Source organism: Felis catus, chromosome D2, assembly GCF_018350175.1.
Source record: "Felis catus isolate Fca126 chromosome D2, F.catus_Fca126_mat1.0, whole genome shotgun sequence".
NCBI lineage: Eukaryota > Metazoa > Chordata > Mammalia > Carnivora > Felidae > Felis > Felis catus.
The window spans coordinates 29,153,812-29,174,397 of NC_058378.1; the positions used below are offsets into that span (position 1 = coordinate 29,153,812).

The window sequence follows — 20,586 nt, forward strand, 5'->3', positions numbered from 1 at the left end:
CCAGGCACCCCAACAAAATTTATTTTAAAAACTAAGTATCTCAGGGGCTCCTCGTGGCTCAGTCAGTTAAGTGAGTGACTCTTGATTTTGGCTCGGGTCATGAGATCGGCTCTGCACTGGGCATGGAGCTTGGTTAAGATCCTCTCTCCCTCTGCCTCTCCCCCTGCTCACTGCATGCTCTCTCTCTTAGAAATAAATGAGTGAATAAATACCTCAAAGGGTTATTAAGCACTTCATTAAAAGATTACAAGTGCCATTTCTTTTCAGAAGTATGTGCATATACATATAAGTACACACACATATATATAACAAACACTTCTGATGTCTTTTCCTGCCTGTTATGATACAAAAGTAAACTATAAACAAACAAAAGTCCCTTTACCCAGGAATTAGCACTATAGTTTTATTCAATTTGTTCTGTTAGCCACAATTATTTTATGCAGCTATCTATCTGGTCAAACAAATTATGAGAATGGGTACCAGGGGTATTTCAATATTTTATATTCCAGTCCTCCAAATTCAAAAGGATAATTCTGGGAATACTGGCAAATTTAGTTATCTATAGATAATCTTCTTAGCAATTATAAAATAATTTCAAAGTGAATTTATAAACAGAAAAAAGAAGGTTAAAGGGGGTCAATATAAAATTGGGTGGGCCTAAGGAAAAATCAATAACATATGCTATTAGGTTCTGATGAAAAGAGGCAGATAATTTTGTAATGCATAATTTTATAATTCGTCTAATTAGAAAGTGAAATTTCTCTGTATTAGAAATTTATCTGCTTTAAGCACAAAAGGCTAAATTGCTTTATGTGCTAATATTTTTATCTTCAACACTTTATCTAGCATTGGTAGTACAAAGATAAAAATTCTTTAAATTATTAACTAAATTAAAAAACTTAACATAATACTTTAATAGTAGGCTAAAAACCTTTCTAAATCAGTTTTCAAAACCAAGATTTTTTTAAAGAAAGGATAATTAGAAAGACCTAAATATTTTCACATTATTTTAAAAACAGTTTATTTTTATCAAAGTAAGACATACACACAGTTTTAAATGTCAAATAGTAATAATCCTAACAGCCAACATTTACTGAGCACGTACATGTGCTAAGCACTATTTTAAGCATCTTAAAATTATTGCCTCATTTAATCCTCAAAATAACTCCAAGAAATAGGTACAATCTATCATCCCATTTTACAGAAAAGGAGACTGAGGCATGGAGACATTGACTAATTTACCTACAGTTACACAGTTACTAAGTAGCAGAACCAGAATTAGAACCATTTGAATAAAGCTCCTGGCAACAGCCAATAAGCTAGCTTTGTCTAAAGAATTGTAACACCATAGAAGAGAACAAAGCAGTTCTCTGTCTTGTTCCTTTCCATTAGAAATTCCTGATATCTGAAGGCAAATAAACTTAACTTTTCGCTATTACTTCTGATATTTACCTTCAAATTTCAACAACATAGTTATGTTATTCCTTAATTTTCAATTTTAAATATAATCTAATGAAGTGAATACCTATTGTGGAAGGTGAGGATTTACCTTATTTTTAATTATCCCTCTCTCACTTTGTTTCCCTTAAAGCTCCCATTATAACAATTTTTGGCTCACTGTTCACTGTTGAAATTTTTATGATCATAAATATCGCTCACAATTAAGTTGGAATATTTTATTACCTGCCTTTCCTTAAAAAGAACTTTTGTTTGGGGCACCTGGGTGGCTCAGTCGGTTAAGCGTCCGACTTCGGCTCAGGTCATGATCTCATGGGTCCGTGGGTTCAAGCCCCGCGTCAGACTCTGTGCTGACAGCTTAGAACCTGGAGCCTGTTTTTGCTTCTGTGTCTCCCTCTCTCTCTCTGCTCCCTCCCTCTTGCCTCTGTTTCTCTCTCTTAAATATAAACAAACATTAAAAAATTTTTAAAAAACCCACAACTTTTGCTTCCCTTAATTTGCTACTTCATCCCTCACTTTAACAGAAATGTCAATCTCTTTAGATTCATTCAACTACGTAAGGGAGCAAAAGCTGCATTTTTCTCCTGGAGACAGCCCTCCTGGAGCCTCCATCCTCTTGATCTAACCCACATCGGCTGCTTTTTCCTAAACCTTCCACACACTGCTGTTCCTGCAGAAGAAATCCTCTGCCTCTCTTGTAGATTGGATTGTATTTTTTTTTTTGATCCCGTGTCTTTCTCTTTCTTGGTTTAACTCCTTGTTTTGGTAGAAAACATCCTCCTGTAACTTCCTGAGAAAAATGCACTGGAAGTAGATTCTCTGAGACTCTGGATGCCTGGAGATGTTTTTATATACATGCACATACTTGACAGTTCTGATACAAAATTCTAAGTTAAAAAATCATCTTTCCCCAGAATTCTAATCTCCCAGCTTCAGTGTCATTCTTTAGAAAAGTTCGAGGTTATTCTGGTTCTTTTTTGTATATGGTCAGTATATTTTTTTTTCCTGGAAGGTTTTAGGAATCTTTATTCTCCTAGGATTTTGAAAGTTCTCTTTTGCCTTAGTATGTCTTTTTTTTTTTTTAACTTTCCATGCTTTCAATTTTAAAGGCATGTCTTTTAAGAAAGCATGTCATTCTGTTCTAGCAAGTTTTTTGGTACCATTTATTTGACAAATGTCTTTCAGTGATTTTTTTTTTCAATTTTTAATTCAACTTTTTTGAATTTTAAGTCAGTAATTTTTAATCTATATCATTTTAAGAATACTGATTTCATCTTCTTTTGAAGTTTTCTTCTTCATCCTGCATTGTTTCTGTTTCCTTGGCATTCGATGGTTTTCGTTTTTCCTTAAACGCCCATCGATCTTTGGCTATCTACTCATACTTAAAAGTGAGGCAGTTTACCCAAAGAATCCTCCAGCACACAGTGCCAAAGAGAGGGAAGTGTAGACTCAATCTACTTGTTTTCAGTATGCCTCTTACCTTGGTTGTGCCTAACTGAACTCAAATCTAAAGTATCCCTTTCCCCCAGCGCCTCCCCCGCCCTTCAAAATATCCAAAGTCCCTTTAGTTCAATCTCTCCAGAAGGTAAATTTCCAATCTTCTGCCTAGACCAGAAAGGGAAGTTGCCAGGCTATTGTAGTGCTAATGAAAATGGGTAAATGGGTTTTTAACTGCTTTTTATAACAGCAATCTTTCCATTTCCAGCATTCCCCTAAGCCCAATATACTTTCTAACATTTTTATTCTCAATGCCTGAGCCGCAGTTAAGCAATATAAAAACTGGCTGCCTTCTTGACTCCTTCCTATGTTGCAACTGTCTCTGGTTGACCAGTTAGTTAGTTACTCCTGTTCTCTAGCTTCCAAAAATGGGTTTCCGTTGTCTCCTCTCCCTTCTCTGTCTTGGTTATGATCTTTTATTTCTTTATTAATGTCTTAAAGAGATTTCAGGAACAAAAGGCAGTTACTTCCTTACTAACCATTCAAAAAGTAAGTTTTACCTGAGTAAAAACTTAAGACTGTGACAGGTTTCTATATACAGAAGAAAATGCCTACGGAAAGTTATTACTACCACTGATGCTGCTATAATTCACTTACCGATTTTGTTTGTTAACAGCTGTGTCTGCACCATTTAGAACCAGCTCTTTCACTTCTGTTGCACCAAAGTTTTCAACTGTGATCTATTAATTTAAATTTTTAAAAAAAGTCAATGTCAGACTCAAAACTTATTAGATTTTAATAACCTATTATTATAGTCTACCTTTCTCTCATTAAATATAAGAATAAAGCTGAGGTAAAATTCTGTGACTACCATAAGCTTATTTGTGAATTCTAAATAAAGCCACACTAGAAGTTTTCATCCTCCGTAGTAGTGTGAAATCCTACTGTGACTAACTACAAATTACCAAATGTTTGGTTAGTTTAGAACAGGAAATGGAGTATTTATTATGTGTAAGACTTTAGAACAATCACTACAGGAGTAAAATATCAGAAAGGATGTTTTCCTTGCACATATAACAGAATACAGGTGGTCAAAATGTATGCAGCCTAGACCTGCCATGCATTCTTCTCACTTGACAGCTCCTACTCTTATATTCCTGTCTTGTTTGCATTCTTGATCATACATGGTTTTTCCAGTATGCACGATTTGGTTTATAAAGATAGCTGGTTATTTTGAAACTTTTTATTTGCTTTACTAGTCTGCTAATTTTCCTATAAGTATTACCATTCCCACCTTTGTATCTTTTCTCCTTCTATTCCCTCTTTTTGGAATATTATCCTCTTCTATGAAAACATTTTTTTTTTTTAGTACCTGCTATCTATAAAACATTACGGTGGGGTTGAGATGGTAAGAGATGAATAAATCCCTGCTGTGGAATTTACTATCTAGTTAAGGAGGAGAAATGTGTTATATAAGCAACTTCTTAAAATAAATGCTGTAATAGAGACATGAACAAAATGCTATCAAACCACAGAGGAAAGAACACTCTCTAACTGGAGGAAGTATGAAAGACCTTGAGGAAGAAATATCCTTTGAAAAGCACCTAGAAGGATGAGTAGGGCCCTCAAAGATTGAGAGGGGATGGAATTTCTGACTGAGCATAGAGACTGGACAGGATACATATGACAGTAAATATCAAATTCTGAAAACGTATGGCCCTAAAAAACAGGAAGATAAGGTACATGAGAGAATACTGTGTGACATGATAAAACTTGCTATTAATGGAGGAATATAGTGTAAGTTACAAAGAAAGCCAGATTACAAATAAGACTCTGAAGCCCATTCTAAAGCTATTATTATGCAAGCAATAAAGACTCACTGAAAATTTCTGGAAAAGAAATGGCAGTGGGAAGGAATGTTTAAATTACCATAGTTCTTGAATATACTAAAGCATTCACAAACTTGGCATTGACAAATTAGAAATTATATTGCTTGGAACCCGAAGTTTCAGTCCATTGAGATAATCAATAAAAATTCAAAGATAATTGATTCTCTTATAAATGAAATTGATTAAAGAATCAAACCACTGGGAAACCAACCATTCAACCATTATTTATTAAAATAAATTCATTTCATTTTAGCCAAATTTTCTTAAAATTGTACTATGTGCCAATTCTTAAAATGATCAAGAAATGGGTAAACTTTTTTGACGGGGCACATCATTTTTTTGGAAAATTGTGGGATAGGAGAATATAGTATCTGTCAGATTTGACCACAAGATCATAAAGGGGACTATATGGGGGAAAAACAAATACACAAAGTTTTTAAAAACAAAAAGAAAGAAAGAAGACCAAAGGCTTTACCCTTTTCACAAGAGTCTAATTAACAACATTTAAACCATTCCATTCTGGAGTGCTTTCTCACAATCCTTGCTGATTTTCTCATCTTTAATTGTCAACTGGTCTACTTCTGCCAGATCCTTGTTTGGCAAGGGCTTTGCAAGTGGATGGATAAGTTATTCAACATCCCTTTCACTAAATTAACAAAATTCTGTATCTTTGGTAAGATTTGCAATTTCTTTTTCTAAATATCATTCCAATGTATTGGCATTTGCACTGTGGTATGTCATTCAACAGTAAGGTAAATAGGCAAGGACAAATATTAATGTAAGCAGAAAGGGATGTCTGAGTAGGAATTAATCTTTTAAGTGGTAAGTTCATTACTGAATTTTCTAATGTACAGTAACTTTTGCTTCTCTAAAGATTCTTGTAATTAACTGCAGACTCAAAAATGAATACTTGAATAAAGAGGTCTTCTTGTATTTGTAAAGATCTTTAACATAATGATAAAACACTAGGCTCTGAAGTCACAGACCTGGGTATAAATATTATTTCTGACATGTAATGACTGTTTTCAGTTTTCTTCATCTGTAAAATAAGGATAATACCAATCTCATAGGACTGTTATGAGGATTAAATGAAATAATGTACGTACTATGACTAGCAAACAGTTAATGCTCAATAAATGTTAGCTAAAGGGTTAAGAATTCCACTCGTCAACATAAAAAAAACAAAAACCATAAGGCAGGGATGAAGAATAATCAGGTTATTCTAGGTCTTTCCATCTTACCGTAAAATTAAGACAAAATGTTTCCTCGACATCATCTTCTGGATAATCCAGTAATTGTTGCATGCTTCTGCAAAACAATATACGTTTTTCTTTGAGGTAAAACATTACTGGGTATTTTGACTGTTTTGCTTATGGATAAATATGTATTTCTCATTCATTCTTGATAAAATCCTTTTATGAATCTGTACTCTTGTATTTGTTTCAGAATGGTAGATGTGTAATGGCAAGCTAATGAACAATTTTGAAGGAACAAATAAATCACTCTAAGGTTTTTATCTCTTCTAAATACAAAGGCCATGTGTCCAGCCATTTTTAACATTTGTTCTTATTCATATACAATTTTTATTCCATTTTATGTAATAAATAAGAAACTTTACGTATTCCAGCTAGGAATGAAAGTAATCAGAAGTCCAAGTAAATCATTTAACTATTCTCAGGAAACATTGCCTTCCTAAGTTTATTATCTGATATTTGTAAAATATTGTTAAATTACTAAAAATTTAGGGAATGGTTTTATACACAGAAGTCTTTCAGTAGAAAATTTTGATCTGGGTAACACCATGAGTTCTCCAATATGAGAAGGGTTTTTGTTTATTTTGGAAATTCAACAAGCACAAAATACAATTATTCCTAAAAGGAAAGCTTTCTGTACATTTCTCATTCTCTATTACCTACACTCCATCCTTGTCACTTTTTACAACTAACCTCCCAACATCAGGCACTAGTTCCTTCAAATCATCCAAGGATGGCTTCTTTTTCAGCAGTTTCTTATACAAAGCCAAAGGAAAATGGAGGTCCACAATAGTAAAATTATAAATTGCTAATCCACAGATAACACCAATCAAATGGAACAAATCACTATCTTCAAATGTCTAAAAATAAAAGAAAAAAAAAAGTAAAGACTATTTTCCAAGTTAAAATATTATATTATTTCTGATGACAAAAACATACACTTGTAGTAGAAAATTTTGAAGACACAGAGTAATGAATAACAAGAAAAAGCTTATTCTCAAGCATATCTCCCTGGGATAATATCAGTGTTAGTATTTCTACATTATTTCCATCAATATATTTTCTAAGACAAAATTAAGACCTTGCTAAAATCACAAGTGGCTTTTTCTCCCAGAAATATGAGCATTTCTACATCATTAAATTAATAAATGAAATGATTACTAGAACACTTAGTCTGACTTAAATAATTATACATATTCAAAATTTCAAAGATTTAAAAGGCAAAAAGAAAATTAATAAATGCATGTAATCCATTCACAATGATTAAAATAATTTTTTACATATTTTCATCAACTGTAAATTCAAAAAAATAATTTAAAAACATTATACTTAAGGTCTTCTCATTCTTCTAATCACAAGTATTTTATCATTAAATATTCTTCTAAAACATGATTTTTAATGGCTGCATATCACTCATATAAAAGTACCACAGTCTGCAAAGTTAGCTATTTTACTACAGTTGGATTTTATATTATTAAAACATCAAAAACAATGCTTATTTCCCCTCATCTTTAGAGAAGCAACATATAGTAGCAGAAAATTCTGTGAGCATGACAGTTAAAGACAAAAACATTTTTTATCAGATTTGGGGCTCCACACCTGTTCATTCACTATCTGGCCTCAATGTTTTCAAAGACAAAAACAGTATTTATCTCATAAGGTTGTTGTGAGGATGAGATTAATGTATGTAAAATACTTGTAGCCCGGTTCCTGTAGCACACAGTAAAGGCACTATCAGTGTTAGTTATTCCAACTAGTTAGTGATATTCCAAATATGACGTGTATCATTTCTGCACAGTTTGGAATGTTTGTTTAGGAGAAATTCTAATTTGTAAGAAGAATTTCAAACTCAAATGATAGTTAAGCGTAACCCCAAACTGTTTTCCTCCATACCTATTCCAATTTACACTGACATTTGTAGTCCAAGAAAATGGCTATCTTTCCCCATTTTCATCTGTACACACACACAGACACATATTTCTATAGGAGTTAAAAAATGCAAACTTGTTTAGTATGTATTTTTGTCTGCTAGTGATACTGAAAATTAGGGATTTGTGTGTGTTTGTGAAATGCCTCTTTGTATACTTGGCCCATTTACCTTTTGGAACTAGTGTTTTCTTATATATTTGTATTTGAATTCTTCATATACTATGAGTATTATATATATATATACTCATATATATATATATACACTCATATATATATACACTCATATATATATATATATATATATATATATATATATATATATATATATATGTGTGTGTGTGTGTATATATATATCCCAGTCTGCTATATACTTTGTGTGTGTTTGCGAAATGCCTCTTTGTATACTTGGCCCATTTACCTTTTGGAGCTAGTGTTTTCTTATATATTTGTATTTGAATTCTTCATATGAGTATTATATATATATATATACTCATATATATATATATATATCCCAGTCTGCTATATACTTCTTAATAATCTTGTTTTTGTTATACATAAATGTCACAGTTTTTTCAGTGGTCAAATTAGCCTTTTTCCTTTGTGATGTCCTATTCCGTGTTTAAGTTCAGAAAGTCCTTTTAGAACAGGACAGACCGAATAACATGTTAATATCTCTTCCTCCTGAAATCCCTCTAAACGTGAATAAAGGATTAAAATGGGCATAAACCCACAAGATAAAAGAGAATAGAAAAAATAGGGGAGGGTTTTAATATCACTAAAGAGATGATAATATTTCAAAATATGAAAAGTAGATGGTTAACTGTAGGCTGGTTAGTAGTAGGGTGGTTAACTGATTCAGGAAGCTTAAACTGAAACAGGAGCTTAAGAGAAAAGCCAATGAAAAACAAGCTAATTTGTGCTTCAGACTCAGGGAATGGAAGTAGCAAAAATACCTTTAAAGTCAAGTAGCCCTGCTAGCTCAGTTAGTAAAACATAAGACTCTGAAAGTCAGAGGTACTAACTACTGTAGTTGAAAACAGGATATGTGGTGAAAAGTCCCTTACCTTTCTGGAGACAATGAGCCAAAGTGGCTCTGGCATCTGAGACAGATGGTGCATTAAAAACAAAGGGATCAAAGGGTTCAAGGGGGTTAAGAGGTACAATCCTCCAATTATAAAATAAATAAGTCACACGGATATAAAGTAGAGCACAGGGAATGTAGTCAATAATATTTTAATAGCTTTGTATTGTGACAGATGGTAACTACACTTTGAGCACTGTACATACACTATGTACGCTATGTGTACTAATGAATCACTATGTTACACACCTGAAACTAATATATATTATATTGAATGTCAACTATACTTCAACTAAAAATGTAATTTAAAAAGTTAAAACAGGGGCTCCTGGGTGGCTCAGTTGGTTAAGCCTCTGACTTCAGCTCTGGTCATGATCTTGCAGTTCATGGGTTCAAGCCCTGCACTGGGCTCTGTGCTGACAGCTCAGAGCCTGCAGCCTGCTTCAGATTCTGTGTCTCCCTTTCTCTCTGCCCTTCCCCTGCTCATGCTCTGTTTCTCTCTAAGATAAATAAACATTAAAAAAAATTAAAAAACAAAACATAGAATACACATACAAAGAAACAAGTGGATCAAATGAAGGTATGCATAGTTAACAATGAGAAATCCCAGCTTCCCTTTCCAGTGTTCAGAACACTACTAGAACACTGGCAGCCAAATTGTAAATGTTGACAATTGATGGTTCTCCTTGAAACACCTCTACCTAATCACTCTATGAATGGTGATTGTAAATCATAAATGTATATACTCAAACTAGGTAGCTTTTCAGTGTCACATTCTTAAATGTGAATAAAAAGCCAAGGATCACAAGAAAAAGACAAAAGAAATAATTATCTGGTATTCAAAAGTGTCCAGTATTCAACAAAAATTTATGAGACATGCAAAAAAAGAATATGGCCCATTCATAAGAAAAAAAAATTAAATATAAATTGTTGAGAAACACCCAGACACTGGATTTACTAGACAAAGACTTTTTACTGTCTTAAATAATGCTCAAATAGCTAAAGGAAACCATGAGGGTGGGAAGTGGGGGGAGAGAACAGAAGAACAATGTCTCCTCAAATAGAGAGTATCAGTAAAGAAAGAGAAATTATGGAAAAGAACTAAAAATTCTGGAGCTGAAAAGTACAATAACTGAAACAAAAAATTCACTGCAGGGGTACAAGAGATTTGAGCAGGCAGAAAAAAGAATCCATGAACTTGAAGATAGGCCAATTGAGATTATCTACTTTGTTGAACAGCAGCAAGAAAAAAAATGAAGTATGAACAGAGTCTAACAGATCTGTGGGATACCATCAAGTGTACCATCATTTAGACAGGAGAGTCCCACAAGGAAAGGAGAGAGTGGGGCAGAAAGAATATATGAAGAAATGGTTAAAAATTTCTTAAATTTGATAAAAGACATAAATCTAACATCCAAGCAGCTCAACAAACTCGAAATCCACATCCAGACATATTTTAATCTAAGTGTTGAAAGTCAATTACAAAAAGAGTGTTGAAAGCAGCAAAAGGGAAGCAACTCATCACAGCAGGGCTCCTCAATAAGATTAATAGCTGATTTCTAATCAGAAACCATGCATGTCAAAGACAGTGGAATGACACATTTAAAGAGCTGAAAGAAAAAACTGTCAAGCAAGAATTCTACATCCAGGAAATCTCAGATAAAGAAAAACTGAGGGAGTTTGTTGCTACTAGACCTTCCTTACAAGAAATGCTAAAGTTCAGTAGGCTGAAAGAAAAGGATGCCACACAGTAACTCAAAGCCATACAAAGAAAAGAACTCTGTTAAAGGTAGCTACACAAGTACATATAAAAGTTAAAATTATTATATTTTTGACTCGCAACTCCCTTTTTTTCTATATATGGTTTAAAACTCAAACGTGTAAAATAAGTATAAATCTACATTAATGGGCATACAATGTATAAAGCTGTAGGGTGTGACAATAACAAAGAGGAAGGGACAGAGCTGTTTCAGGAGCAGAGTTTCTGCACAGTATGGAAGTTGGTATTAATTCAAACAAGATTGTTATAAATTTAAGGTGTTAATTGTAATCCTCAGAGCAACTACTCAGGGAAAAAAATATGTATATGTATATACATACATATATATATACAGAGAGAGAGAACATATATGTATACATATATACATACATATATATATATATATATATATATAGAGAGAGAGAGAGAGAGAGAGAGAGAGAGAGAGAGAGAAAGGGAAATGAGAAAAGAATCAAAAAAACACACTAGACAAAACAATCAATTAAATTTTTAAAAAAGACAGTAATGGAGGCACTGAAGAATAAGAGAGATATGACTTATAGGAAACAAACAGTAAAATGGCAGAAGTGCTTATCAGTAACAGCTTTAAATGTAAATGAATTAAATTCTGCAATCAAAAGGCAGAAACTAGCAGAACAGATTTTAAAAAAACCATTATTCAACTGTAGCCAGTCCCTACTTTACAATGGTTCGACTTCTGATTTTTTTTATTTTACAGTGGTGCAAAAGTGATACTCCACCAGTAGAAAACATTCTTCACATTTTAGATTTTGATCTTTTCCTGGGATAGCAATATGCACTATGTGCTGATCAGCGACAGTAAGCCACAGTTCCCAGTTAGCCATGCAATCATGAGGGTAAACGACCAATACACTTATAACCATTGTGCCCATACAACCAGCCTATTTTTCATTTTCAGTACACTATTCAATAAATTACGTGTGATATTCAGTATTTGGTTATGAAAGAGGCTTAAGATGATTTTGCCCAACTACAGGCTCTTCTGAGCATGTTTAGTATAGGCTAGGCTAAACTCTAATGTTTGGTAGGTTAGGCGTAGTCAATGCATGTTTAACTTACAAAATTTCCAATTTACAGTGGGTTTATTGAACCATAACTCCATAGTAAGTCTAGGAAGATGCTGTACATGCTGTCTACAAGCCTCACTTTAAATTCAAAGACACTAGATGGTCAAAGTTTGAGGGGTCCCCAGGTGGCTCAGCTGGCTGAGCATCAGACTTCAGCTTAGGTCATGATCACGAGTTTGAGCCTCACATCAGGCTTGCTGTTGTCAGTGCAGAGCCTGCTTCAGATCCTCTGTCCCCCTCTCTCTTCCCCTCCCTTGTTTGTACTCTCTCAAAAAAAAAAAAAAAAGTGAGAGTTTGAAAAAAATGATATGTCATGTAACTAGTAACCAAGAGAGAGATGAGTGGCTATACCAGTATCAGACAAAATAGACTTTAAATTAAAAATTATTACAAAAGATGAAGACATATTCTGATAAGCATCAATTCAAGAAGATGTAACATTTATAAATATATACATAACTAACAATACAGCTTCAAAATACACACAAAACTGACACAATTGACAGGAGAAATATGATTCTAAAATAATAGTTGGAGGCTTAATATCCCAATATTCAATATATCAATAATGGATATAACAATCAGAAGATCAATAAGGAAATAGAGGACCTGAACAACACTACAGAATGACCAGACTGAACAGACAGCTTGGAACACTCCATTCAATAACAAGAGAATACATTATTCTCAAACGCAAATAGGATACTTTCCAGGAAAGACCATATGTTAGGTCAAAAATTAAGCCTCCAAAAATTTTAAGTTTATTTATTTATTTTTGAGGCGGGGGGGAGGGAGGGAGGGAGACAGAAAATCCCAAGTAGGCTCCACACTGTTAGTGCAGAGTCCGATACAGGGTTTGAACCCACGAACTATGAGATCATGACCTGAGATACTTAAATGACTAAGCCACCCAGGCGCCCCTCCTTCTGCCTTGTTTTTTTTTTAATAGATTTATTTTTAAGTAATCTCTATACCCAAGTGGGGCTTGAACCCAGAGATCAAGAGTTGCAGCTCCACTGGACTGAGCCAGCCATGGACCCTCTATATTTCCTTCTGTTGTTGATTTCCAGTTTTATTCCATAGTAGTCAGAAAATTAATTTTTTATGATTTTAGTCTTTTTCAATTTATAGAGGCAATTTATAATTCCCAATCCGTAGGTAAATTTGTAGTTACAAACATATATATTAAAAAAGAAAATGGGTGGGGGGATGGGCTAAATGGGTAAAGGGCATTAAGGAAGACATTTGTTGGGAGTTATACATAGGGAATGAATCACTGGAATCTACTACTGAAATCACTACTGCACTATATGCTAACTAACTTGGATGTAAATTAAAAAATAAATTAAAAAAATATCTCAAATCAATAATCAAACTTCATACCCTAAGGAACTATAAAAAGAAGAGCAAACTAAACCTGAAGCTAGTAGAGAGAGATACCAATAAAGATGAAAGTGGAGATAAATAAAATATAGGAGAGAAAAATACATAGAAGCAACAAAACTAAAAGCTGATTTTTTTTAAAAAAGCAACAAAACTGACAAACCTTTAGTTAGAATGACCAAGAAAAAAAAAAAAGACTCACATTACTAAAATCAGGATTGAAAGTGGGGACATTACTATCATCCTTACAGAAATAAAAAGGATTGTAAGATAATACTATGAACAACCGTGTAACAAAATAGATAATCTAGATGAAATGGGCAAATTCCTAGGAACATACAAACTACCAAACTGACACCAGAAGAAAAAGAAACACAACCTGTAACAAGAAACTGAATCACTAATCAAAAACCTTCCAACAGGGGCACCTGGGTGGCTCAGTGGGTTAAGCGTCTGACTTTGGCTCAAGTTGTGGTCTCAGGGTTCTTGAGTTTGAGCCTCTGTCAGAGCCTAATTCTTGTTCTCTGTCTCCCTCTCTCTGACCCTCTCCTGTGTTTGCACTCTCTCACTCTCAAAAAATAAACATTAAATAAACAAAAAAACCTTCCAACAAAGAAAAGCCTATGACCAGATTCTACCAAACATTTAAAGAATAATTGACACCAATTTTTCCTCTTCCAAGAAATGGAAGAGGGAACACTTTCTAACTCATCTGTGAGGTCAAATACCATGACACCAAATACCGACAAAGGCATCACAAACACCAAAAAGAAAACTATAGACCAGTATTCTTAATAAATAAGGATAGAAAAATCATCAACAGAATATTAGCAAACTGAATCCAGCAGCATATTAAAGTATTATATACCATGACCAAGTGGGCTTTATCTCAAGAACACAAGGTGGTTCAACATAAGAAAATGCACCAATGCAATACATCACATTAATGGAATGAAGGAAGGAAACCACATGATCATCTGGATGCACAAAAGCATCTGACAAAATACCACTCTCTTTCATGATAAATATACTCAACAAACTAGGCATAAAAGAGAACTTCCTTAACATTAAAAAGGAATTTATGAAAAATCTAACATCCCACCAGATCAGGAAAAACAAAAGCATGTGCACTCTTACCAACTTGTATTTGACAGTGTACTGGAAGTTCTAGCCAGGGCAATTAGATGCAAGAAAAAGAAATAAAGGTATCTAAATTGGAAGGAAAGAACTAAAATTAAATCTATTGCATTTGTGGATGCCATGATCTCGTATAAAGAAAATCCATCCACAAAACAATCTAGAGCTGATAAATGAATTTAGCAAAGTTGCATAATACAAGATTAAAACACAAAAAGTAGTTGTATTTCTTTTAGTATGTGTGCTGCCAAAGCGAGCATTATCAGTTGTATTTCTATAACTAGCAGTGAACAAACCAAATATAAAATTTATACAAAGCTACAGTAAACAAATAGTGCTGTACTGACATTAAGGACAGATATATATATATATATATATATATATATATATATATATATATATATATATCTCACTAGAATAAAAAACTAAGAGTCCAGAAATAAATCCATATTTATGCAGTCAATTAAATTTCAACAAGGGTACCAAAACCATTCAGTAAGGAAAGAACAGCCTTTTTAACAAATAATAGTGGGACAACTAGTTATTCACATGCAGAGAATGAAGCTGAACTCTTACCTCACACCATAGCCAAAAATTAACTCAAAATAGACCAAAGACCTATAACAGCTAAAACTGTAAAACTCTTAGAAGAAAATTCACAGGTTAATCTTCATGACTTTGCAATAGTCATGGGTTCTTAGTTATGACACCAAAAGCACATGCAACAAAAGAAAAAAATAGATAAATAAGACTCCAACAAAATTTAAAACTTTTGTGTGCAAAAAGATATTATCAAGAAAGTGAAAAGGCAACCATAAAACGGGAGAGAATATTTGCAAATCACATATCTGATAAGAGTCCAGTATCCAGAATATACAAAGAATTCTTCAAACTCAACAAAATGACAATCTAATTTTAAAATGAGCAGAGGGCTTAAAAGACATTTTGCTAAAGAATGTGACAAACCAAACACATCAACTAGCCATTAAGGAAATGTAATTTAGTACCCCAGCACTTCATACCCACTATACTAATAAGAAATATATATAAATAAAAAACATTTTTGAAATATAGAATTTAAAAAAAAGGAAAATAGCGAATGTTGCCCACAAAGTAGAGAAATTGGAATCCTCACATACTGCTGATGGGGAGGTAAACAGTTTGGTGGTTCCTTAAAAAGTCAAACTGAATTATATAATATGACCTAGCAATTCCACTCCTAGGAATACACCCAAACTAATTGCAGTGTGCAAACAAAAACTTGCACATAAATGTTCATAGCAGCATTATTCAGAGCATTTTACCAAAAGAGGTAAATAGCCCAAATGTCTATTGACTGATGGATAAACAAAATGAGGTATATTCATACAAATGAATATTATTCAGTTAAATGGAACGAAGTACTGATATGTGGTACAGCATGGATGAACCTTAGAAGCATGCTAAGTGAAAGAAGCCAGCCACAAAACGCCACATATTGTACAACTTCATTTATAGCAAATATCAAGAAAAGACAAATCCACAGAGACAGACAATAGAGTAGTGGTTATCAGGGGCTGGAGGGAGAAGGAAATGAGGAATAACCGCTTAATATGTACAGGTTTCCTGTTGAGGTGATGAAATGTTCTGGAACTAGAAAGTGGTGCTGGTTGCACAACACTGTGAATATACTAAATGCCACTGAATTGTACATTAAAAAAACTCCTAAAATGGTGAATTTTGTTATGAATTTTACTTCATTAAAAAAAGTTTTTAAAAGAACATATAGCCTTCTGCCTTCTCCCTCTCCTGGTCAGGACTGAGGTTTAGGGTAATACACTTACTCTGAGGTAGTGGTCCAGTATGTCTAGGGCTGAGCTTTCAGCCAGTGTAGCAAGAAGAGCGACTACATACAGGCTAGATTAAGTAAGTATCTTGAAGATGATAGCTATGAAGTTTCTCACTGGCGACTTAAGTCACATAAAATGGACAAGAAAGCTAGAGTAAACTCTATGGTGTTTGCATAGTATAGAGATATCAGTATGATCTCACAGTTAGAAACCATACATGTGTTGGAAATCATGAGATGTGTACATATGTGTACACACATATGTGTGTACATACACATAGTTCCTAACTCTGTCTGCTGAGAATCTGAAAGCAATGACTATCTGGTAGCAGTTGAGTACACTTAGCATTCAGAGCACGATTTCTGAATACTATTTCCATCTGAAGAAGCGAGGGCTTTTAAGGAGAAAAGGCTAATGCTAGAGCTGGGGTAAACACATGAAGAGCCTATAACATTTATTGTACCAAATGTAAAGAATAATTAAGGAAAAATTGGGACACATCAAAAGTACACAAAAGAGGAACCAGTTCAACAGGGCTCCCATTGGTGAAATCAAGATAAACTGAAAAGATCTCACAGAGATCCACAATAAAGCTTGTTAAGACTGCCCCACCCCTGGTCTCAAAACATTACCTCTCTGCAGAACTGAATGAAGTCCCACAGAACTCTCTGTGCTCCTAGCAGGACAGGCTTCCACCCCATATACCCTCTTAAATTCTATCTACCATACCATTAACAAACTACCCCACAAGACCAAGCCAAGAAGGAGACTGTAATTCAGATTATCCACCTACCTCAAAGGTCATCAGGACTACTCCACCATGTCTTACATGTCTGTTTCTCAACATAGGAAGCCTCAAACTCACAGGTTATCCCTAATCCCATCTTATGTGGCACCGTACAGGCCCTAAAATCTGACACAATCTTACAACTATCTTTGCTCCACTAAATGCTTTCACTGTTTGCCCTGGAACTCACAATCTATCATTTGGAAAATTGCCCATATCCTAAAATTCTATCCAAATTTTCCTTCCTCTTTTGTAAATGAAGAAGACTGTCTTCTGAGGACACTATTTCCCCTGTAGCTCTTATAAATGGTGTCTGTTTTCTCTTCCAACCCTTCATACGATTCGGCATAGAAGTTAAGTCTCCTGGCTCTTCACTCCTTCTAGGTCTCCTTCCATTTGCCTTCTTAAAACCCCCAGCTCCTCTAAAAAACAGGGCAACTGCATATAACCCTGCTACTGCACTGCTCTCTATTATTTGTACAGCTCTCCTGGGAGTATACTCAAAGGACAAAAAAACCAAAAAAACCCTGCAAAAACAAGTTAAAAAAAAAAAAAAAAGAAACAACTATTTTCAGCTTTTATCATGATACTGGTGGTAATGTTGGTACTGTTAGGCAGCAAATGTAGAGTTTTGGAGTATTTTTTCATACCAAGTACACCAGATAGTAAGGAAGCTACGAAAGAGTAATAAAGTTGTATCAAAAGAACTCAGATGCCAACTTGCAGAGCTCTCCCTAGACAAAGATAAGATAATATGAGCATCAATAAAGATAATAATAACTATGATGGACTAAAAACATCAAATATGTTTAAATCCATGAAAACAAAACTGAAAAAATAAGTTGTCATCACTGGAATATGCCAATGAACAGATTCATTCTTTTGAAAAATTGTTAACTACAGAGAGAGAATCCATTCCCATATGAATTGTACTACTAAGGAACCAAATACTACATAGAGGGAAATTTCTCTGTATAGAAGTACCCAAGCCAATAAAATGAAAAAGAAATGTTAGAGTAGCACCAATTTGCAACCCCTAATAAATTAATGAGACACTGATCATCAACGACTGCTAATATCACAAAGGATAGTCAGCCTCCTGAAATATGAATAAATAACACATCAAGGTTTTTAGAACCAATAGTAAAATATTCTATTCAAAATTCTTTCAACTCATTCTACAAACTGAACCATCCGTCATTTATACTCTCTAAACCAAGGGGCAGTGAACTTTCTGTAAGGGAAAAGATGGTAAATATTTCAGGCTTTGTTGATAATACAGTCTTTGTCTTAACTACTCAACTCTGCCTCTCCCAGCTGTAGTTAGAAAGCAGCCATGAACAATAGGTAAAAAAGTGGGCATGACTTTATTTACAAGAACATGTGCTGGAAAGAACTTAGTTTATGGACTGTAATTTGCTGCGTAGTTACCTCTGCCCTAAACGATAAGTTAGAAAAATCAATGATTGCTACTGATAAATTAATTCTTCCCAGAAGAGAAGTTAATCTGGTAATAATTATTCAATCCTAAATCTAAATCAGCGGAAAGAAAGCTCATCATTCTCAGGCTGACCATTCCTTTATTTTGCTAACTGGAAATGTGTGGGAAGCATTAATGTGTTCTGACGACTTTGAGTCCAAAAGTTTGTAATTTTTCAAATTGTGGTAAAGCAGATCTCTGAATAAAATGTTAGGAATTCTGTAATAACTCTTATTTACTGAGTTAACTTGACACATGTAGGTATACATACATAGGTATATACATAGAAATAATTTAGATGGTTGGACTTCACCTTATCAGAAAACCAAATGAGCCTGGAATCTTCATAATACCTAAACATGCCATATTTAGGATCCAATAATTCCCTCATGATGAGCAAGAAAAATTCTTTGCGTACTCCTCCTGCATCAACAGCATCTTCTCCAACAAATATAACCTAAAATAGCATAATGCAAACACTGAATGTAAAGAAATGGAAGTATATTCTGGAGAGCCCATAACGTGTAATTTATTACAATAAATGCTCAGCAATTAACAGTTTAAAAAAATTTTTTAGGTTTTATATAGTTTTATTTATTAAGTTTCAAAGATACATTAAAAACAGAAAAACTTTAAATGTATTTTCTGAATAAAGTCCCAATTATATAATAGAAAATGTCAAATTACCTTGAGTGGCTTTTTGTAGTCTATATTCTTTGTTTTCCTAAGGACTTCCATTGCATCTCCTACAATATTTTCTCTGCGCACAACTAGAATTAAGCAGGGATTCACAGATTCAATCACCGGGAGAAAAAGAGAGGAGACATTCTGTCTATGGGCCTGGTCAATAGCCATCTAGAAAACAAAAGATTAAAATTTTAATACAATGCTATAAAGAAACTAAGGTGACTGGGTAAGCTAACTTCTACCTATTAATTATAATCCTAGATTTATAATTCCTATAATAGTTCCTATGCTACTTAATTCACATAACACCTAACACAGTATCTAATAGAGCATAAGAGCTTAATAAACTGTATTCTCAGCATAATGAATGTCCTATTGAATGTTTTTTTTTTATGTTTTAATTTTAGAGACAGGGAGACAGAGAGGGACAGAGGATCAGAAATGAACTTTGTGCTGACAGCAGAGAGCCCAATGCAGGGCTCAAATTCATGAACCGTGAGATCACAACCTGAGCCAAAGTCAGACGCTTAACCTACTGAGCCACCCAGGCGCCCCTTGAATACTTTTATACTAATGTATAGCTAATGATACCATTATGCAAGCATGGAACTATAATAATATGGTAAATCTAAACACTGCTATTTCTCAAAAGATAAGCAGGATGAAGAGTGAGAAGAAAAATAAAACAGCATTAAAACAACCTCAAATGAGAATAAGGAACAGCCTGGCTGAGGAGTTATTATAGAAATTCATTTAGTAGGGCGCCAATGTGGCTCAGTCTGTTAAGCATCTGGCTTTTGATTTCGGCTCAGGTCATGATCTCACAGTTCGTGAGTTTGTGGGATGGAGCCCTGTGTCAGGGTCTGCACTGCCAGCACAGACCTTGCTTGGGATCTCTTCCTCTCCCTCTGCCCCTCCCCCCAGCTCGTCCTGTTCTCTCTCTCTCACGAATAAACATTAAAATAAATAAATAAATAAACATAAAAAAAAAAAAGAAAGGAATTCATCTAGAAGAGTGATCACCATGTTCACAAACCAAGCATTTGGCTTTCACCATTTAAAGCCTTTGTTCATTTCCTATGGTTTTCCCAGTGTTCTTATTCTCAAATGGAATGTACTATGTATTAAAAGCATGCGGTGATTATTGTTTTAAGAAAGACCATCAAAAACTGGTTCACCAGTTGTTAGTATAAACCCTACAAAAATATTTCTCCTGGATGCGCCTGGATAGCTCAGTCAGTTGAGAGACCAACTTTTTTTTTCCCCTAATGTTTATTCATTTTTGAGAGAGAGACATAGCACGTGTCGGGGCGGGGGGGTGGGGGGTGGGGGGGGACTGGTGTAGGGCAGAGAGAGGGGAAGACAGAA

General features: G+C 34.2%; 1 protein-coding gene across 13 annotated transcripts in view; it reads right to left on the reverse strand.

Moving 5' to 3' along the window:
- HERC4 (HECT and RLD domain containing E3 ubiquitin protein ligase 4) overlaps positions 1 to 20,586 on the reverse strand; it is a 138,022-nt gene that overhangs the window by 7,702 nt on the left and 109,734 nt on the right. For 12 of the 13 annotated variants that reach the window (XM_011287366.3, XM_011287365.3, XM_045040046.1 and 9 more), the window contains 5 exons: positions 19,219 to 19,386; positions 18,845 to 18,988; positions 6,731 to 6,897; positions 6,026 to 6,092; positions 3,553 to 3,635 (listed from right to left, as the gene is read on the reverse strand). In XM_011287366.3, coding sequence (XP_011285668.1) covers positions 3,553 to 3,635; positions 6,026 to 6,092; positions 6,731 to 6,897; positions 18,845 to 18,988; positions 19,219 to 19,386 — 629 coding nt within the window. The remainder of the gene's footprint in view (positions 1 to 3,552; positions 3,636 to 6,025; positions 6,093 to 6,730; positions 6,898 to 18,844; positions 18,989 to 19,218; positions 19,387 to 20,586) is intronic. The other variant, XM_045040047.1, reaches the window with a different exon arrangement.